The following is a 22,291-nucleotide window of genomic DNA, read 5'->3' as shown; positions in this document are numbered from 1 at the left end:
AGCACAAAAAAATGTGAGCTGGAACTGGACCAGCAGGGATGAGAAAAAAATAATGCACAAGAGAGGAAATGCCAGGTAACCAACATGAAAGACAAGAACCTTCTTGCTAACCAAAGTGGCATTTTTAACCATCACAAGCTTTCTGAAGGCACCTTAAGGTGCTGATTCAGAGGGCGTGATACATTCAAACCATTTAATAAGGCACCTGGGATTCCCCCAAGCACTGGGCCAAGGAGACTGTTCAGCAGCCTGAGAGCAGAGAGCATCCTGGCTATGAAGAGCACAGGTGCAGACAGGAAGCTCTCCTTTTCTAAAGACACATGCTCAGGAATGTGTTTTTATCCCTCAGTATTGTGGCTGAGTACCTCTGTGATCAAACAGCAGCCTCACTGTCACCCAAACCTGTCATCTCATCCCACTCCTCCTCCATGCAGAAATCACCAAGAACTCTGTGAGAGGATGAGGAGGGATGGCTGAGGCCCTGGGCCTGTTACCCTGTCCCTGCAGCAGCAGCAGCACAGGAGGGAGGTGAGACAATGGTACCTCTCGCAGAGCCGGAATTCGCCCATGGGGAAGCGGTAGCTCCAGCAGCTGGAGTCACTGTCTGAGGTGAAGACCTTCTCCTTGTGCTTCTCCGACTGGATGTGCTGCTGCCATTGCTTCTTGCTATTGCTGTTTTTCCCACAGAGCCAGCAGTGGTAGCCCATCTAAACAGTGCACACAGGGAAAAAGGCCAGTCAGTGCAATAACATTCATGTCCATTGGCATTCCCTATGCTGGCACTGCCTCTCCCTCTCTTCTTCCAGAGCATTTTGGAAGGCTCCACTCAGTCTATGACTATCCACACTTCTCTGCCATATTGTCTTTGAGGAACTGTGCTGACACTAAAGGGGAACAGAGGAGATGCTCTGTCAGAGTTTATCTATGGCTCAAACAGGCTTAGGGGACAGGGCAGCTCAGTTCATGCAGGACTCTTCAGCAGCACACACCCTTACATCAGTACCACCCATGGCATAAGGAAACACATCTGCCTCTAGTTTTTCAAGGCTTCTGTGACAGCTATTCTCCAAGTTTCTCCCTCTTCTGACAGGCCTGCAATGGTTTTGCCAGCTTGCCCAGGAGCAGGCAGGAACCCTGGAGAGAGGCTGAGCTCATACAAAAGGGAACCTAAGGTAAACTCTTAATGACTTGGGGATTAACAGAAAAGCCATTGTATAGCCTTGTTGACCCCAGGTCGATCTTTTCCCACTTCAGCTGTGCTGCCCCTGCTGTCCATTTAACCTGTGTTAATACAGGCTCTGTTCCACTAGAGAAATGCAGTCCCGCTAGCCACACCTGGAGCACAGGAGAGAGGCAGGCTGGCAGCACTGAGGAGGAGGAGGAGGAGGAGGAGGAATGAAGGACAAGAGGTCAGCTTATTACCATGATGTCCGCATAGTCAGTGGGCATCTGGATCTGTTTCTCCCCTTCTCGCGAGGTGAGTGGTGTTCCTTCTCCAGGCTTCCCAGGATTGTGTTTCTTTAGCCACATGTCATAGGTCTGCTGCATATCTAGTACTGCACAAAGGTGACACATGAAGCCACTCAACAACCTCCCACTTGGTGCACAAGCTACGAGAAAAGGACAAGTGCTGGGGCAGCCCTTCCCTCCCCTCGCCTGTGCAGCAGCACCAGACTGAAGGGCTGTGCCCCATGTCACCTCCTCAGACAGGACCCCTGGGGAGAGGAGCCAAATTCACAGCACACCACCTGGCACGGGGGGGGGGGGGGGGGTCTTCTGTCAGTCCAGGGGCAACTGTGACAACAGCCACACAAACTTTTCAGAAAGATGGCAAAGTGCTGCAAGATCTCATTGGAATTCATCCTACAAGATGATTCTCCAAGAGGCCTGATTCTACTTAACCTCAGGAGACATCCAGTCAGGAAGCTAAGGCATGGCTGGTTTCAGATCCATCTCTTCCCTCTAAGCCCAAGCTTCATCCTCAGCACTAGAGAGGGAGGAGAGCTCCTAAGCAAGTTGGCCACAGGAAGCACTGCAGAGGGGAGGAAGACCTAATGATAGCTTGCTCTAAGTTCAAAACCTGCCCAGAGAACTGCAGTCAATGTCTCTCATGGCTTTTGATTTAAAAGCCATTCAACATACTTCTGGGAAGGGAAATTTGAGGTGGAAGCTTTAACTAGACATCTGTCTTTGCAAGATTAGCTCCTGAGAGAGGCTATGGAAACATTTATGTTTGTAGATATCAATATGATGCTCTAAGTGTGATGCATTAGTGATTTTCTCCTTGCTAAATGAGTGATTGAGGAACTTGGGGTAACTGGGGATAATGAATGCAAATTCCCCCAAACTGAGACAACGCTGTTGTTTGAAGATTCACCTTTGTGCTTGAGCAAAACACACACAGACTGATGTGCTTTAAAGGCCCCAGCAATGAAATGCTTTGAACTGCAACATGTAACAGTTTGGCTCAGCAGAGAGAAGGACCCTACAGAACCAAAAAAAACTCAGGGCAGGCCTGAAATCCTTCAGGCTTTTCAGCAGCTCCAACACAGGTAGATGAGCACCCGGACAGCTGGCCTTTTTTCCCCAGCCTCCTGTTGATCTGAATAAACAAGGATTTCTGCCACAGAGCTGGCTGTCCAGGATATGGGCAACCCCCCCCAACTATTGCCCAAAAAGGTAAACCTGCAGAATTAAATATAGACTAGTTCCTCCACAAAGGCACCACCCAGCGATGTTCTCATTCAGGATCTCAACTCCACCTCTTTGAATACAATGCCACGAGCAGGGAGTGCCACAGCCCAAGACCAAGGAATATGAGCAGAAATAAGTAAGACAGCCAAGGCAGATACACAAGAAAGATACAGGAGCAGCTACAGGCCAGGACTGGTGCTTTGGCAGAGCTCCATACAGAGCCAGGCCTGGGACACTGCAGGCAACTGGAAGGACAGTACAGGGTGGATTCAAAAGTGATGCAGAAAGAGAGGGCAGCAGTGAAGCAATGTAAGACATAAAACTATTGTGCACTAGTCCCACAGCAAGGGACTCAAGAGATACATGCCCATTTATGAAAAGAGCAGCTGTAGACAGACCTGACACACAATCCCACATAAACTCATGGCAGCAGCTCCATCTCTGTTGTCAAGAATATGTCTTAACAGACCCTCCAGATGCCCAGATGTCCTCTTCCCTCTCCCCAAACTCTTTGGTCCACATTCCCCCCCCGCCCTTTTTAATTTCTAATTTCCCTCCCCGCACTTACTTTTATTTTCCTTCATGAAGGTCCATAAGTCTCTCTCCTCAGGGCTGTGGGCAAAGGAGCAGTTGCCCACATACTGGCATCTCCTGCCATTCTGTGCGTGGATACACAACTGTTAAAAGACAGAGAGAAAAATTTAGCATCTGCACAGTCAGTCCTTGCTAGAGGGGAAAGTGGGTTTGATAACCAGCTGGGGCATTAAATTGCACAGGAGAGGTTGCAAACAGGACACTTTATATATAATTAACTCATGATTCCATGATTCTTTTCCAAAGTCTCCTGATGACATAAGCACACAGGCAGTTCAGCAGCTGCTGCCATTTCCATAGGTGACTGGGTGCAGATACAGGCCAACAGCAGGAGCATCCTGGATTGACCCAATAGTGTTTCCTACTGATGAAGCTGCTGGTCCCCAAAGGTGACTCATTCCCCACCTTCTCTGAGTGAGTGAAGAGTGGCCTTACAGATTGCTTAGACCACACTGGTACACACACAGCTACCAACAGCATCATTGCCAGAGAAAATGTGAAACTTTCTAAACATAATATTTACTCATCATCTTTTCTCCCCCTGTCACAAAAGGAAGACCTACCACAGGGTAGGGGGAAGGAGCTTTCTCCTTCCAGAGAAAAAAGAAAGGAGAGGGAGAGAGAAACTATCACAACATTTGGGGCTGGGGTTGGAGGCTGGATATCTGTAATTTTCCTCAGCACGTGGCTTTTTAGCTGAGTTCTTAGTTTTGCTTTCAAAACCCATTGTGAGCAAGTTTCACAATCTATAGCACAGTCACAGCAAAGGCAGGGATAGGCTTCTCCTAAACATCTTGCCTCTCACCCACATTGAGAAACCCTGACCTAAGGGGAGTCTTAAATTTCATTCCCAAACCCTGTGCCAGCCAGAGATGCATTAACAGCTTTTGTTATGCATTAACAGCAACACTGGAAACTTGCATTTGTGCACAGAGTGGTTTAAATGGGCACTGCTCCTTCTTCTGCTCCATCTTTCTGCTGGATGTACTTTTCTCCCATCAGTCTGTCCTCACCTCCCATCTCAGCCATCATGTGCTTGCTTCCCTGACAAATCTTCAAGGCAGCAGCCCTCAAAACACTGCACCGTGGTGGAAGGGAAAGGGAAAGGGATAGGGCACCTGGCCACGGCGGGCGTGGGGCTTACATCATATTGCTGTGGGAAGTTACGGATGGAAGGCAGTGGTCGGACTGACACCCACTTCTTCTTAGCTTTGGACATCACCAGCAGGACACGGCGTTCCTTCGTCCAGCTGAAGAAGAGAGAATAAATCAAGAGAGACACAAGAAAGAGCAGAACAAATGTTCTTTACCTCAGAGACCCCTAAATACTGAGAGATGAGTAGATTCTCCTGTCCAGCTTGTCCCTGCACTATCTGGTTGTTCCTAGACATGCACATCTGTGATGGAGAAGCCACAAGAAGGCTGCTTTAGGAGGACTTCTCCCTGTAAATATTACCTATTTCCTGGGGTACCTCCTTTCATAAAGCCACAAAAGTCTCCACCAAATCTCTCATGGCATCACCACGGATTATTAAACAGCTGCATTCCTTTGACACAGCCTATTCTTGTGCAATCAGATCCATGAAGAACACTTGGGAATATTTTCTGCTTGAAAGGTGCAATAGAAATGCAAGTCATTACAAGCACTACCTTATGAACAGTGCCAGGAAGTATTTCTTCTCCTTCAGCTCCAGCAAGGGATCACCAGGAGATACCCTAAGCAAAAACTCCAACTCTATTCAGCAGCTGCACAAAGAGGTGTTATTTTTCACATCCGAGGAAGCAATCCTCACCCACTTACTTCCTCCAGAAACTGCTGCTTCTGTCTCTTCTTCAACAAAAGTTTTACATTTACAATATTAAGCTGGACTGTGCTTTTGTGGTTTGTGTTATGGGAAGACAAGTTCTATCAACCCTTCCATCCTATCCCTGCAGGCTGCCTAGGTGACACAGGCCACAGTTTCCATGACCAAACAGTGACTTACCAGCCAATATTTCCCTTCTAGGGGGCTTATAAGACAGATGGGGACAATTTTTTTTAGTGGGGCCTGTAGTGTTGGGACAAGGGGTAGTGTCTTGAAACTGAAAGAGGGTAGATTCAGACAAGACGTAAGGAAGGAATTTTTTATGATGAGGGTGTTGAAACACTGGCACAACCCAGAGAGGCGGTGGATGCCTCATTCCTGGAAACATTCAAGGTCAGGCTGAGCAACCTGATCTAGTTGAAGATGTGCCTGCTCATTGCAGGATGGCTGGATTAGATGACCTTTAAAGGTCTCTCCCAATCCAAACTGTTCTAGGATTCAATGCTTCTATCACACCAAACATTCTCATGGGCCCCAAGGAGTCAAGAGGTGCAAACAGACATAAGATCCATGGTAGAGGAGCAACCAAAGCAATGAAAGAGCCAAGGGAAACTAATTTAAAAGGAAGCAGGGTATCTTGAATCATTTCTAATTGTGACCTGACAGACATCTGCAAACAGCTAAGTGCATAAATACATGTAGAGGAGAACTCTGTTAGTGGCCTTGGTAAAAAGAAATTATAGGAACTGGGAGAAAAGGGAATTGTGGGATCTGGACTGCCTGTGCCAGGAGTAACAGTCTGCACAATGCTGGCAACAAATACACACAGTAAAGAGAGAAGGAAGCTGGAAAACAGCTATCTGCAATGCCTGCTATAGTGACAAACACCCTGAGCAGTGAGAGGCTGCTAGGAAACCTTACAGCCTCTTCCAAAGATGCCAAATGAAGCCATGGAGAAGGTAGGATGAAAAATTCCTGCCCTTGAAGAGAGGTAGAGGAAAGAGAAGGTTGAGTTGCTCACCAGTGGGGGGCTTTGGCACTACAGTACTTGAGGTCTTTATCTGGCTCCACCAGCTGTCCGTTCGACCAGCACTGGCCACACACAAATTTCATCTGGAGGTCAAAGGTGCTTGACATGGGATTCCGGGGAGAAGCCTGGGGAAAAGAACCACAGCCTCAGTAGAACAGAGGCAAAATGCACCCCCAAACCTGCCACAGAGATGCTGGCAGCTCCCTGCACGCTGAGTGCCAGCAACAAGCCAGATTAAATCAGCTCTTTTGCTGGTGTTAGCCAGTGGCCCAATGAGATACCAGACAGAAGCAAAACCTTCGTGCTTCAGCATGATTTCCTGGGCTTTGACATCTGGCCAAAAGCACAGACAGCCTGGCAGCTTCCAGCACTGACCAGGCCTGGCTGTGAAACCCTGGCTGTGTACCTCTGTATACAGACAAGCTCTGTGAGACTTGCCCCAGTGCTTAATCCCCACTTCCCTGCAGAGAGGGCAATCCATGTCCCACTGCCTGTGGAGAGCCCTTGGTCACACAGCTAAGAGAGGCCCCTTGCGAGGAAGCTGGACCATATCACAGCGCAGGACACAAAACTCCTACTTTTGCACCAAGAACTTTGTGTCACACCTAACATTTGACACAATGAAGTCAGAGCTGGGTCCTCTTGTTGATAACCTTCCAAGCCTTTTCTGGGCAGGTTTCTGTCTCTCACAGTTTCTCTGCACTGCATTTCACAAGCAGTTGAAGCACAGTCTCTGGACAGAGGTACAATGCCCATATTTCATATCTTGTCAGCCATTGAACTTATTGCCCCCACCCCACCTGAAAAGGCTAGTTTGGGATTATGACTAACAGATTGTGGAGAAGGAAAAGAAAAGGAGCCAATCTCATATCATCGCTGCCTCATGTTTTCTGAGCAAATCTCTGGAAAACTGTTTGCATTTTGTATCACCACTGGAAGAACACGAGGCTGGTGTCTCCAGTTCATTTCCAAACCAAAAAATAAACCCTACTGGATGCCAGTGGCCCTGGGCACAGGAGTATGTGAGAGTACAAGATAACACCCTGGTCATTGAGCTGGCCATGAAGCACAAAGGTCATGCACCAGCAAAACAATTCTCTGACTGTCAGCCACATCAGCAGCCTGTGCCACATGCCATGCCTTGACTTTAACACTAAGCATCTCACAATAACCACACATGCCAGCTGTGCCCCTGAAGAGCAGGTTTCTGCCAGCAATTGATTAGCAGCAGCTTGGAGCCTGGCTGCACCCCTTGGTGAAGGGAAAACAGCAAGCATAGGCAGCACAGAATCGAAGCATTTCCCAGGAGACACCACATCAGCTATCAACTACCACTCTGCATCCTCCAGACACAGTCTTTTGGAGAACCAGAGCTGGCATATAAAGAGTCCTCTGTCACTGTGAAAAGCTGACTGGGGAGCTGACCTCACCTGTGCTGCATACATGAGGCCATCGGTTCTCTGATGTCCCAGCAAAAGGACCCTCTGAGAGAACCAGCATCTCTTTTGAAAGAGAAAATCTGTTTTTAAAGAGGGCAATCTCTCATCTGGGAGAATGACCTTGCTGGTGGCTCCCAGCACGACTCGTTCACCACTTGCTGTCAGCTGTCACCTGCGCTGGTGACCACCAAGAACACTTCAAGTGTGAAATGAGCAGAGTAGAGATTTGGGCTAACATGAAAGGTAATAAGGCGCCTCCCTCTCAGATATGTGGCCTTTCAACAGTAGCTTTAATCTCCACTTTGTCTCCAAAGGAAATTCCACGACCGCTCACTACTGACCCATCAAACCAACAGGCCTATGGTAACAAAATGGCACTGCTGGCATATTCCCTTTTATCAACCCCATGCTATCCTCTGGTGACATCTCTCTCAGCACAGCCAGGAAGCTCTGCTCAAATCTACTGACCCAGCAAAACTAAACACTGAGTGTCTGCAGAAGAGACAAGAGATCAGAGAGAAAGAAAATATCTCTCAGGTAGTTCTGGTAATCTGGGCTGCTTTTTCCACAAATTCTTAACCAAAAGAAGCCCTGTGCATTTCTTCATCTGAGTCATGCAAACTGCTGGTCAATCCAGCGGGCATGTGTGCTCCCAGGGGATTAGGAACCAAGCAGAAATTCAAAGCGGCTCCTGTTAATGCTACATGACTGTATTTGTAAAGGCAAGACACATACCTGGCAGGCTGCTGATAACCAACAGTGTGGAAATTATATCACATGAGGCTCCAGCAGACGAAGCCAGGCACAAGTGCCGTGGGCTATGGCACCACCCCTTGCTATGAAGCCAGACAATATAGTGCTAGCTGTGCTCCATGGCAACCAAATAAATACAAGTCTCTGGCACGGCAGCTCTCTACTTCAGGCTCTGCAGAAAACAACAGACCCTGCACAGCCATTCATGTCTCCCATCCTCAGGAACTCCTCTACGTGATACTGAAATGTTCTCTGGAGGAGCCACACACCTCAGGGGACTGTATGAGGAGCCCAGGTTACTCAGCCACCTAACTGAGTGCGTAGTACTTAGGTGCAAGTACTCCTTAATGGAGAGGTTTTTTCCTCTCCATGCTTAAATTGATAATTCTGACTTTCATGGGGATTCTGGTGCAGGCTAGGGGAATAAAAACAAAGCAGCTCTTGAAAACCAGAAAAAATGAGGGCTACAACCCCTCAGTTTGCTAGGATGCGACGAGAGGACACCCAGCTCCCTGCAACAGCCCTTCCTGCAGACTGGCTCTTCAATCTGTGGCTCTTCAGTCTGTGGCTTTCCTCCTACAGCAGCTGCTGTGAGGCCAAATTTGTGGGGCCAAGTGCAAGATTCCCGGCAGGTGGTTGGCAAGCAGCGTATCTTCATTTTTCATTTCTTGCAAAGCCTCCTGACCTTCACTGTCACAGCTACTGGGCCCCTGCATGCTGCCTGCCTCTTTTCTCCATACTGGACAGCCCTGGGTGGTGAGTCCAGCTGGCAGCTGTGACAAAACTGCAGCAAAATTCCCCAGAGTGACTTCGTTTCCGCTGACCAGAGGGCACTGGAGTGAGAGTGGATCACACGGGATGGTGGGAAGGAGGGGTCTGTTTTTACAGCACTCCTGGGAAGTTGTCTTTGCCAGGCAGCCAACTTTGAAAGCTGGAAGGCTGCTGAGAAAACTCTGAGTCACGTTAGCCTGCTTGGACAGGAGAAAACAATGGCAAAAGTAAACACCTCTCAGCAGATAGCGAGTCCTGCCCGCAGGGCCTTCGGCAGCAAGCCCGAGTCTCATCCCAGAGCACAGCCCTCTGGCTGAGGACGTGCTGCTGCCAAAGCCATGGTGTGCTACTGCAAACACATGCATCTGACTGACTTGACTGTCTCCCTGCACAGTGCCAGTGCCAGTGCTGCCAATCCTTAGGGACGGCTGGTGGTGCTGCTGGGAGGCACTCTCTCACTGTACCAACATGGCTACTGCTTTGCCTCTGCACCCTGGAAGGGCTGTGGGTGCAGTCAGATCTGTGACAGGCATTTGTGAGGCACAGCCAGACTTTGCCATTGGTCATTAGCCCTAGCACTGTCCACAGGGCCCAGAAACTGTAGCTCTCTACCCATCCCCTGATTTAGCAGGCTCTGGCATTTCCTTTCCTGATCCTCTGCCCCTTGAAAGGCCCGGCATTTCCTTTCCTGATCCTCTGCCCCTTGCAAGGCCCAGCAGCCAGAAATGGAGCCCTCACTTAGCATCCAAATCCCACAGACTTCAGAGGACATGCTCTGACCATGCCCGCTGTACAGCTTATTCTTCCAGCAGCAGCACCTCCAGACAAAGGTGAATTTGAAGCTGCAAGGCTTACAGGAAAACAGCTGTCCATTTATCTTTTCTTTAATCCCCTCATTATGCACAGAGAATGGCAAGACAGAGATTTCTTGAAAATGCAGGGAAATTCACAGCAGACAGGACAGAACCAATCTCTGGACTGTGCTCTTGCAAGGCACATATGGAGCAGGGATTGCTGATATAAATTCAACTGCTGTCACAATCTGCTGCAAATTCACATCTAGTTTCCTCCCATGTGGAGATGCATGCCACTGCTTCTGTCCCCACACCAGGCAGAAAGAGATCACAGCCAGCTCTGGTTGCAGGGAGCGTTCAGATCATCCACTTCTCATATAATACAGGATGTAGAAACTTGTCCTGCTTAGCTTCCTGAGAGGTTAGAACATATTCCTTAAGCAAGTCAGACAGTCCTGGGAACTACAGACCTTGGTTATTCTTGCTTATTCTGGACTGCTGCTTCCCATTCCTCTCCTCCAACTGTTTCAGACCACAACAGCTGCACAGGTTTATTGCTGAGCATCCGCTTGAAGATGAATCCATCTCATGCAGCATAACCAGTGCATAGGTGGACACAGAGCCCACTACAAGTGTCAGTGCAGTCACCTGCATCTTTTCTGTTAGGCTAAGCTATGCCCATCAGACCTTCCCACAGATGCTTCCCCAGCAGCCTGAAGAACACTTTTGATGGCACACAACCAAGACAAAAAAACAGCAGCTAAACATCACATGAGTGACTCAGATTCCTCTCCTATAAAAGACCTCCTCCACAGGGTGCTCACAGGCTGTACTTGGCACTGGTCTCTGCAGAGGAACTCTTGGGTGATAGATCCCACACAAAGGTGAAACACTCTTGCTCAGACAGTAAGGCACAGGCCAAGGGATGGCAAGCTCAGGTTTGCCAAGGTTAAAGAAAGCTGTCAAATGGGAACAAAAAGGATTTACACCACTTTCCCCACCATTGTCCTGTTCTAATGGCAAAAAGTGCTTTATTTCGACCTCAGGACTGGGCTGGGAACTGTCTCACTGGGTGGGCTCTGCTCCTACAGTACAGAAATCCCTTCTGGGATAAAAAAAAAAAAAATAATAAGACAGAACTGCCCATAGCCAACAAGACAGAGAAAAGCAAAGAAAGAAAAAGCCCTTTGCTTCTAACCCTCTCACACTACCCTGGTATGCTCTTGGCAGTGCTGGAGGGTTCAGCCCTCCACACTGAGAGACTGGTGGCAAAAAAAAAGGCAAAGTTCTCAGCCTCCTCCTGGTAAAGCACCACTAAGTTCTCTGTCACCCTCAACAGCACCTGGGCTGCCAGTTCCACCCACTCCTGCATTCAGATCAGACATCATGAGTCATTCCTTAGAAGTCCTTCAAACTGCTCTACTGCCCCTTGGCCACTAAAGGGCAGCAGGACACATTTGGTCCCCACTATGTGACCATTGCCCCAAAATCTCCCAGTTTCACCAGCAAGTGTCACAGGAAACAACATTCTTGGGTGTGTTGCCCTCGGTGACCTGGAGGCTTCACCCTAGCAGGGAACAGAGCAGATCACAACACTGCAAAACAAGGCACAAAGCTCAACACCAGCACTGCAACCAGGAAAGCTCTCAGATCTCCTCCACCTCAGCTCTCCTCACCTGGCCGGCCTGGTCTGCCTGGGACCTGTCAGGCACAATCGTGGGAGGAAAAGAGAGAAAGGGCTGGAACTGTTGGGAGCAAAATCTGCCTCCAAGCCCTCGATGGACCTTACTTACCACGCTGTTGGCTGGTTTGCTGGCATGCGCCTCCATCTGCTGCCAGTACTTCTTGGACTCCTGCACAATATCTTCGTGGGTCATTCCTGGGAACAAAAAGGAGACAGAACTGAGCTACACTCCTTTGGCCAAGAGAAGAGAGGGAGGGCTTGCACAACTTTTTAGTTTGGGCTTAGTAACCCCTAAGTAGCTGACAGCTCCCAGCAGTCCCCCTGGTAATATCAGGACTGAGTTGTGACAGAATGCACCACAGAATATGTCTAATCCCTTGCTAAGCAAGCTCCTCTCTACACAAGCAAAACAAAAGAAGAGTTCAGTCTCCTGGACTTGTTCAGACTTGGCTTTCTGCTCAGGCAGTCTGCAAAGAACCCAGACACTGCTTCCAAGCCAATAATTCTTCACAAGGGTCAAGAGCTTGACCAAGGCTGTCCCCGACCCCCATATCAGCAGATTTTACCAAGGTCCTAAAGGCAATGCTTTGTTACTATTGACCTACTGTATATGTTTTTGCTTCTAGCTTGGAGGATCACAGACACCCAGAGACATCTAGCATCTGCAAGACCCCAGAAGTCTCACCTATTACCTGCTGGGATTAATTAGCCTGTTACACCTTCAAGTTGAGAGGGCCCCCCATAGGCAAAGAGAAAGGTGAAATTCAACAAAAATAGATGCCAAGCACAAGCAAGGCAGCAGTGCAAAACTAACCAAGGAACAGCTGCTAGTAAATAACCAGCAAGGAAAGATTCTCAAGGTCTCAGATATCAGAAATACAACATCAGACAACAAGAAAAAGGATTGGTCAGACCTTATCTAAGGAACTAGCTCCTAACCAGCTCAAGTGGTGAGGGAACAGCCTCTGTTAGCACCAGCCAGCTAGATGTGCATTCGAGTTATTAAGTGCTCTAAAGACCCAAGTCAGCTGCCAAAACAAACTGAAGCAAATATCTTGCACAGGGAGCCGAATGCAAGGGGGGTGCTGAGGATGGCCATGATGCATCCCCAGGACACAGACATTGCAAATTTTGTTGCTTTGCTGATTTGGTTGCTACAGCTTTTATTACTGAAGTGAGGTGTTCCCCAGGAGTATTACATGAACATAATCACTGATCTGGGAGACAGCACATTCCAGAACTTAAGGGCCACCAAACAAAATTTTCATCTCAGCTTAGGCTGTGTGTAGCTTGGGAAAGTCACAGCATTCCTGACCTCAGTTTTACTGTCTCTGATTTTGGCTGTTCATGTCCCCATCATGCACCACTACTACTATTTGCACCAGGGTTTGAACAGGAATAAAAGCACTCAGAAAACTTCACCATTCTTCAAGAATATTTGCTCAGGTCTTTAAAATGGCAGCCACTGCATAACTGGTATTGCTCACAGATCAGAGCTGTTGGTGAATAGTCTACCTCTTAACCCTTAATCCCAGAAGAAATGGTGTAGAGTTAGAAAAATTGCAACTTCCTCTTCCATGTCCAAGTATTCCAGGGTCAGACACAATGATGATTAGTATTTTGGGAACAAAAACTCTAAATCTGGGAAAACCACAACAAAAAATTTACATGCTGCACTGGACCTGGCTGGAAAAGGTCTGAAGCAGCTCCCACCTTCTCCATTCTGCACACCTGTGATCCATGGGGTGCAGAACCAAAGGGAGAAGCATATACAGGTCTTGTCAGAAAACTGAATTTCAAATGTAGTTCTTGTGACTGCCTTCTTCCAGTTCTAAATTTCTGAACTATCTCAACAATACAAGCTAGAAATGTGGTGGTTGGGAAAGAAAAACCCTCACAAATGCGAAAGGATGGTTTCCAATCTGCCAGCTTTTCAAAGCAGGAACTGTCACAAAGAAATGAGCTGGGAACCAAAAGGCCCATGTGTTGATTACTCATAATATTTCGGCATCTTTTGCAATATCATTAGTGAAGACAAAGAGTCTGTTATTACCACTGGTTGAAGAAGATAGCAAGAGATGCCTGTGAAAAGCCACAGTGAACAAGAAAACAGTCTTACCTGTCCAATTTTCAGATCTTGGGAACCTTCACTCCAGTAATACAATCCTTTATCCCCATGAACAAAGCCAAAAGCTCTGTAAATGCTCAAATGGCTGTGAAGCGTTTCAAATGTAAGCTGCCCTCTTCCTATTCTTGCTGAGCAAATAGTGCTCAAATGAAACTTCCTACTCCAAAGCTAAAGTATTCCCAGAGAATGGCAACAACTACCTTTAATCTCAGTTTCCATAATGAAGGCTACACTTGAGAGAGGCAAACTAACAAGGAAAGCAGGCTCATATATACAGCCCTGCAGAAAAAAGCCCCACAAGATAATGTCTGTCCTATTGTTGGAAAAGGTGGATCATTAAGCACAAGGCTTAGTGATCAACTCTGCAGCTTAACTCATGGCTTGTTTCATCTCCTCAGCTTTCCCTTTGAAATGATTTCTTCAAATAAAGAAGGAAAGAAGAAAAAAATCAGTTTATTTGTTCTGCAGGATGAAGAGGAAGGAACACAGAGGGAAGGAAGAAGGGAGCAAAGAAGCTTTTCAAGTAACAAAACTTGACCAAAACAACTAAAATAAACCAACCATGGGATGCAGATAAAAGCAAGGTACTTGAATATTAGAGTGCCCAGAGTACAATGAGCTGTATCACAAGCACGCAGGGCAGCAATGGTGGCCCATGACTCACAGGCAATGTGCTCTAGAAATTCCAGAGCTGTAATTTTTTAATTTTCTGAGGCCACAAGTAAATGAGGGCAAACAGAAAGATTAAAGATGCCATTTGCCTTGTTCATCACTCTCCCTCATGAGCTGAAGCCAAGGCCAAGGACTGCACTGAACATCAATTATGACATCAAAGAATAGTGAGAAACATGCATAATATGTTTCCTCTCTGAAGTACTCCCATTACCAGGCTGGGTGCTGCACTAAATGAGACCCTGTGGTGAAAAAACATGTAGGTAGCACTGTGGGTGGACTAATATCTACACAGCCAACAGGCCAGCAGCCAGAGAAAACCTCCAATATATCAGATGAGACAAAGTGACAGGACTGAAAGTGCCAGATGTGGCAATGTCACTATATGATTTCCCTGAGTATAATCTCCATAAAACCCTCTCCTGAGGCATGTCATCAAAGGCTTTTTGGGAAACACAAAGTATCTTGCGATTTCCTGCTGTTGGTGAATCTGTTTTGAGAAACTGGAGATTCACAGCCTTCTTTATATAACCAACTGCTTCATCACCTGTGCCGCCATTCTCACTGCAAGACATGTTCACTCAGGGGTCCAGCTGCTATTTGCACAAGATCTAAGCACCAAACAGCTCTTGGGATTCAGCTCTATCTTCCTAATTATTTTAATTTTATTCAGCTGGTCCCAAGGGAAAGGTTTTCCTTTCCCAAGGGAAAGGTCTGCAAATTATAATCGCCCTGTTTCTATAAATGGACAAGGGCCAAATCACCTCACAGAACACCTTGGTCCTCTCTTTTGTGTCCCTGAGGAGGCAGAGTAAGTAATATGCAGGAGCGAGCGACACCTTCTCAGTAGTCCCAAACCACCTTCTGTCCCTCTCAACTGGCCCTGGGTACACACTGGTAGAAACTCAGGTGAACACAACACCAGCCAAGTCCCACTCACCTGAATATTGCTGCAGCAGCCAGACCTTGAGCTCAATAAAACTGTGAGCAAAGTGGCAGCTGTCCTCACGCAGGCAGCCATAACGCACCTCGTGTCGGCACACGTCAAACTGGAAGTGCTCCTGGAACTGACGGATCTTGGAATATTTCAGGGAGGTGGAACGCACAATGTGGACCAGACACCTGCAGAAAAATACAAAGCACCAGAGGATCAAACCCTCCCCCCTCCTCCTTACATATGATATCCAGACATTTGACTGGGCAGGCAAAGGACACAAAAAAATCGACACCAGGAGAGACAGATTCCCTCTGGGAAAAGCAAACCCCTGCCCTCCCACCCTATCAAGCCTGGGTAGTTATTTTCACCCTGAGCACATGGGTGATGCTCTGCCTAAGTTCAGAGAGCAGACAAGTTTAAAAATATGCAGCAAAGATACCAAGTCCTCTGGTTCAGCATCTCCCCACAGCTGAGGTTGGCAGGAACCAGAAGGAATTGTATGACTGTGTACTTGACATGTTTGTTATACTTGTTTTCCTAAACATTCATTACTAGACAGTCAGAGGCAGGATCCTGAGCTGGAGGATCGTTGTTTTGACCTTTTTGTAAAGGCCAAACTGAAAGTCAAATTAAGTCAATGGAAAACTTATTAACAGAGTGACTCCAAAGGGCTTTGCTGATGCCTGAAATCCCTCAGTACCAGAAGCACACATGCAGGGTGAAGCCCATAGTGCGATTTATCATGATTTGAGCTGTCCTATGATTGGAACCCATAGGGAAGAAAGAAGAAAGAGACCAGAGCCCTGGAGTTAAACTGGCTGGACTTGTGAGACATGGTTCCCATCAGGAGAAAAAATCATTCACTCACTTGTTGTCATGGAAAATGTGTTTTGCAGAAAGGTTGGAGCAGACAGATGGTGTGTCCTTGGTCCCTTTGCTGATAATCCGGGGTTTGCTGTCAAAGCAAATCTGAGAAGAGAAGAAGTAGCACACTGGGAAAATCTTAGAGAGCAGTGAACCAGAGCGACTTCACTTAGAGGAGAAAGAAGAACCAGAGCCAGCCTATTCTAATGTTCAAAGTTAGAAAGATGTGTGGTGAAAACTTTGTGGTAGGGCTTAAAATAAAGCAAGTCAATCTCTGGAAGAGCTTCCGGACAACATTTTTTGGCTTATTCTCCACAGTATTTTCCATTGTGGTTGGAAAAATTTTGGTCAGAGACGCATATTCTTTCCCTGTTAGCCAACAGAACAAGAACAAGGGAGAAAAAAGAACAGCCACTTCACAGCAAAGAACACGTCCCTTTGCATGCACGGCCAACATGGGAAACTGTGCTGCAGAGCATTAAGATGGTATGAAGCAATTCTCAACTGACCAACTCAGTAGCTCTGCACAGACATCAAGTAGGAATTTGTTGCATTACGGAATTCTGATTTCTAAACTAACTTGGGCTAAATTACAATTCAAAGCAGTATGTCAAGATAGGGGAAGAGACAGGTGATCCCATGAGGCTGTGGGCACCTGGTTCAGCTGCAGGGCTAAGGAGGGAAACTACTCCTTTCTCCTGCACACTCCTATGTACAATGCTCACTGTCGTTCTGGGAGCAGGGCACTGGCTGGGACACACAGAGTTACAGATGGCTTGCTCCTGCACCTTTAAGATTTCCTTCTTGAAGAATGTCCAACATTCCTGGACTCTTTTTCCTTCAGGACTGCCTCCCAAGGTACTCTGCCAACCAGGCTCCTAAAGAGGCTAAAGTCTGCCCTTCAGAAGGTGAAGTGGCAAGGTGGCAGCTCTGCTGACCCCTCTCCTTATTTCTCAAATAACTGAAAACTCTACCATTGCATGACTGCTGTGCCCAAGACGGCTTCCAACCATTGTATCACCCACCAGTCCTTCTCTGTTCACAAACACCAGACCCAGTGGATGCCTTCCCTAGTTGTCACCCTCACCAGCTGTGTCAGGAGTTCTCTTCCACACACTCCAGGAACCTCCTGGACTGTTTCTTCTCTGCTGTGCTGTACTTACAGCAGACACCTGGTAAGTTGAAGTTCCCCACAAGAAAAAGGGCCAGCAATGATGAGACTTATCCCATCTGCCTACAGAATATTTTGTCTGCCTCTTCACCCTGGTTGGATGGCCTGTAACAGACTCTCACCTTATTGGCCTTCCCCCAGCTCCTACCCATAACCACTCAAGCCTATCTTCATCATCGTTAAACTCTAGATAGTGAAAACTGTCCCTAACACACAGGGCTCCCCCACTGCCTCTCCTTCCTCACCTGTCCCTCCTGAAGAGTTTCCATTGCAAGTTATTCCAGTTGTGCAAGTCATCCCACCATATTTTCGTGGTGGCAACTACCAACATATCAGTGGTCCAGACACATACTGAAGAGATGATGGATGCCTGCCCCCTCCCACCAGTTCCGTACCTCACAGAGGAAGGTGAAGATGCCCTGATGTTCCTTGAGGAGCTTGGCAATTGTGAGGCTGCTCTGCTTGATCCCACCTAGCGGGTCAAAGAGGAGGTCACGGTTGAGGGTCCCCTTCCTCTCCTCCGTCCACACGTCGATCTCTTCCTGGTGGTACGCGAAGGTGCAGTTATCCCCGTACTTACAGTCCTGCTTGTTAAGCATATCTACAAAGCAACAAACAGCACACACCACCACACAGGCAGGGCGGCCCAGTCAGAAACTAAACTCTCTCTTGTCTTCTCCCACTGCCCACGCCTCACATGGAACTGAAAGCAAGAAAACAGAGAGCTAAAAGAAGAATGAAAAGACATCTCCTCCCAAGTTCACCTCTATCAAGACATTCAGGAGTTAATGCAAACTACTGAATGGTGACAATCTCCAGTAATGCTGCTATGGGGGAAACTGTCTCAAAACAAGAGACCAGCTTTCATTCAGTGCCTGGCCTGAATAATGACTTATCTAACTCCTTTTAAAGCAAATACAGATTAAGTTCTCCCATAGGCCCAGCAGTAAGGAGCCATTTTAGCGTGGCTTTTGCAATCTCCCCACTCATTAGGTACTTTGTAATGACACTGCCTTGGGATACCAGTCTGGTCACACTGCCTGCATGTACTGTGGGATGAGGCGGAGCAAAGGAGCAGGCAGAGAATGCTTTTCCCTAGGCAGAACCACAGCCCGGCCATGGGCAGCTGGGTTGAGTGGGACTAATGTGAGCACATGTGCAGGAGGCAGGTTCTCAGTAAAGCCCATGTCAGCAGAGCAGCTCTGAGCACTCAACTCACTGAGCCTTTGGAACTCTTCTGCTCCACCACTTTAGAAGCTGCCTGCTCTCCACGATATGGCAGCTCATTGCGCTTCACTGTACTGAGCCATCCAGTCCACAGGCTACTGATGGAACAGGACACCCTAGAGCCAGCAGGCAACATCAAACAGAATTTCCCTCCCAGTCTCCCCTGGCACAGCCCTTTCTCAGTGACCAACTGCCACAGATCACCTTTGCACAGATAATAGGATCCTACAAAGTTGGTTTTGGTTGGGCGAGGACGGATCCTCTTCCAGGTCTTATCTTCAGAGCTCTTCAGCCTGCCCAGCAGGATGTCCCGCTTGCACTTGTGGTCCAAGCCTTCCCGATAGGTGTAATCACCTGCCTTGGGCCCTGCCAGAGAGAATAACCCCATCAGCCTGGGGAAAGCCAATTCCTAGTCTGTGCCAGTGCTCTGGTGGCAGAGCAAATGCATCACCTGTTTTGGGGTAGCAGATATGACAGGCTTGTTTGAAAACATGAGTAGACGCCAGTGGGTTCTTCACCAGCAGAGCCGTGTTGGGCATTACTGGTTCTGGCTGGGACAGCAGGTGCTCGGTGGCCTTGGGCACAGCTGGGTGACTCCCTCCACCAAGGCTGACCTGAGTGAAAACACACACACCTCTCTGTTCAGCTCTGCAACCACACAGGCAAGAGACCTCTCCAACCCCTGCCCCAATCCAGTCTCTCAAAACCCTTCTCATTTCCTCTCTCATCATAACGTTCACATCTGAAATGACATTTCCAAGAGATGACTGCAACTTTTTCAAAGAGAATGAACACTGTGGTGTGTTCACGTCAACAAGACAGGACTCTTTCCCACTGGTAAGAGACCTCAGTTTTCTATCACGAGCCACAGGACAAAATGCCCTCCTCACTCCTTCCCATTCCTTCCATCACAATCTACTCTGCAATGAAAGACTTTTAAATCAACCTTATCCCAAGCTACAAAAAACCCCAAACTGCTTATCATCAATCTTCAGGGATATTCACATTGATGTTAACAGGGCCAGCAGGTGACAGGAACTCAAGAATAACTTTTGTTCCAAGCTTACTAATCCTCCCCTTTTTCTCAAAGACTGGAGATACAGGACAGAGGCAGAATATCTGGAGAAGTCTCCTGACCGGGGCAGACAGCAACAAAGAACTTCAGTAGCCTGAAGTTGAAGTTGGCTTACTCTGCCCCATCCTTCAGCATTATGTGGCTGCCAGATCCAGTGGGACCCCGGCTTCCCTGACCCCCTGCTGACCCTACAGTGTTGGTCACACCATGTTTACCTGGGCAATATGGAGTTATGGATAAAAACAAAGATGGGACAAATGTCTTCCTGCTGACTCAGTGGGAATCTTTACCTGCCTTGCCACAACATGGGAGGCAACACTCACCAGGGCAGGATAAGAGGAGGGGCCCAAATTACCTACATTACCCAAGTGACCACTACCACCACCACTACTACCTTGGTTCCAGAGCACCCTGGGACGTCAGCACGGGGCAGTAGCTCACTCACCACTGGGGCTGGTTTTTGGCTGCCAGGTGGGTGTCGCAGTTCCTGAGAGCTAGTTTCTTCTGGGCAAAAGAAGGGGAAAAGAGCCCCACAAAACAAAAACAATCATTTCCCTCTCAGAGGCAGTTCTACTCACAAAGAAAGTTCTACTTTCTTCCCAAAGCATCTGTCTATAATCAGAAAAACTCCAGGAAATGCTTTCTTGTCCCCGAAATCCTACTGAATCCAACTCTTTGCTGCTGAGAACTGGCATTACTAAGGTGGCAACCCAAAGCTGAGGTGAATGTGAGTGTTCAAGTGCTGACTGGCCAATCTCTGCTGTTCTCAAAATACTTTTGTTGCCAATATACTGCAATACTGGGAACAAATTAACCAAGAAGAAGCCCACTTCCCTCCTGAACAGGAGGCAACTTAGTCTTTGCCCACCATCCTCCACAGCTTTTCTCCTTATGACATGAGAGTTCAGAGCTCCATTCAAGAGGACACTCATTGCCCTGAATCCAGAGATGGGAAAGACCTACTTTGGCCTCTACCATTCTGCCCAGCACAGTGAGGTCCTGTACTATCTAAAACAGTCACCACCATTCTGCTCACTTTGTGCAAAATGTCAGAGTCATTGAGAAGGAAGGTGGAGGAATAATGCTATAGTCCAGCAAATTGTGCCAAGGGAGGTGTTCTGGACACCAAGGCAAGTTCAAATCTCATCATTCATCATTATACACCTTGATGTTCCTTTCTCCTCTTTAGATTTCACTCCATGCAGGTACTGGTTATCTGGGATAACATACCTAGCTTTTTCTCATTACTTTTGAGCTAAACATTATCAGTCACGCTGTCCAAGACAATTCACAGCTCTCTTCTACATTTATATTCCTGTTCTGCCACATGAGCAGAGAAAGTGACAAGACATATGTCCTCAGCATTGAAGGAAATAATTCTGGCAGCTAAGGCAACACAAAACCACATCACCCTGCACCTACCAATGGCAAAGGAATCCAAGGTATCCAGCGAACTCCTGCTTGTCCCAAAGGAGTCCAGGGCATCAAGCCTTGTATCTGTGTATGGAAGCAGATCCAGGGAATCCAGCGAATCTAAAGTGGAGCTGCCACTTCCTCCTGGTGGGGCCTCAAAGGCATCCAGGACAGAGGAGGAGGAGAGCTGCTTGGTGGGATCCATCACCAGGCCAAAGGAGGCAGGTGGCAGAGGGGTAGAGACAGGGATGCTAGCTGTCACAACTGGAGGCAGCAGTGGAGTTCCCCCCGGAAACACAGGAATCAACTGGGGCATCTCTGTTGGTAGGCTGGTGGGAATGGTGCCCTGGACCAGAGACTTCAGGGGAGCAGAAAGGAGGAAAAATAGTGAATTAGTATTGAGGAGCAAAACTGAAAAGAGATGTCCTGGTTTTGGCCAGCACAGAGTTAATTTTCTTCTTAGTAGCTGGTACAGCACTGTGTTTTGGATTTAGCATGAGAATAATGTTGATAACACATTGATGTCTGGGTTATTGCTAAGTCATGCTTACTCAAAGTCAAGGACTTTCCATTTCCCATGCTCTGCCAGTGAGCAGGTGCACAAGAAGATGGGGGAGAACATGGCCAGGAGAGCTGATCTGAACAAGCCAAGGGGATATTCCATACCACAGAACATCATGCCCAGGATACAAACTGAGGGAAGTTGGGCAGGGTCACTGACTGCTGCTTAAGGAAGGCTGGGCACTGGTCAGCAAGTAGTGAGCTGCTCTACTGTGCATCACTTGTTTCTCTTGGGTTTTATTCCTCCCTCTCCTTTTCTATTATTATTGTTGTTGTTAATATTGTATTTTATTTTGTTTCAATTATTAAGCTGTTCTTATCTTAAGCCACAAGTTTGGGTTTTTTTCAATTATCCTCCTCACTGGAGAAGGGGCAGGAAGAAAGTGAGTGAGCATCTGTCTGGTACTTAGTTGCTGACTGGGGTCAAACCATGACAACAGAGAGGAACAGGCTCCCAGTGAAGGGCGTGTTGTACTAGCTGGAGCAAAAGGATACCTGGCAGCTCAATCCATCTGCAGACTTTCCACAGTCCTCCCAATTTTTCTGTACTGCAAACAATCTGGACCAGGATCTCTGAGGAGGTGTTGGGATACCTGAGTTCATCAGTCTGCAAGGCAGTGCCCTGCGCTGGGCACTTAAACTAGCTCAGGTTGAGAAACAAGGCAGCTGAGTACACCCA

At 47.7% G+C, this 22,291-nt stretch overlaps 1 protein-coding gene across 4 annotated transcripts in view; it reads right to left on the bottom strand.

The window, feature by feature from the left end:
* ZC3H7B (zinc finger CCCH-type containing 7B) overlaps positions 1–22,291 on the bottom strand; it is a 47,181-nt gene that overhangs the window by 4,449 nt on the left and 20,441 nt on the right. For 2 of the 4 annotated variants that reach the window (XM_058804439.1, XM_058804441.1), the window contains exons 10-22: positions 21,061–21,409; positions 20,033–20,142; positions 19,015–19,177; positions 18,768–18,929; positions 17,732–17,937; positions 16,170–16,270; positions 15,305–15,486; positions 11,674–11,759; positions 6,115–6,248; positions 4,433–4,538; positions 3,263–3,371; positions 1,423–1,556; positions 544–707 (exon numbers count right to left, since the gene is read on the bottom strand). In XM_058804439.1, the coding sequence (XP_058660422.1) occupies positions 544–707; positions 1,423–1,556; positions 3,263–3,371; positions 4,433–4,538; positions 6,115–6,248; positions 11,674–11,759; positions 15,305–15,486; positions 16,170–16,270; positions 17,732–17,937; positions 18,768–18,929; positions 19,015–19,177; positions 20,033–20,142; positions 21,061–21,409 (2,006 nt within the window). The remainder of the gene's footprint in view (positions 1–543; positions 708–1,422; positions 1,557–3,262; positions 3,372–4,432; positions 4,539–6,114; positions 6,249–11,673; positions 11,760–15,304; positions 15,487–16,169; positions 16,271–17,731; positions 17,938–18,767; positions 18,930–19,014; positions 19,178–20,032; positions 20,143–21,060; positions 21,410–22,291) is intronic. The other 2 variants (XM_058804440.1, XM_058804442.1) reach the window with 2 other exon arrangements.

Source organism: Ammospiza caudacuta, chromosome 5 (genome assembly GCF_027887145.1).
Source record: "Ammospiza caudacuta isolate bAmmCau1 chromosome 5, bAmmCau1.pri, whole genome shotgun sequence".
NCBI classification, from domain to species: Eukaryota; Metazoa; Chordata; class Aves; order Passeriformes; family Passerellidae; genus Ammospiza; species Ammospiza caudacuta.
The sequence above is the reverse complement of the archived record's forward strand: the minus strand, read 5'-3'. Positions and strand labels throughout refer to the sequence as shown.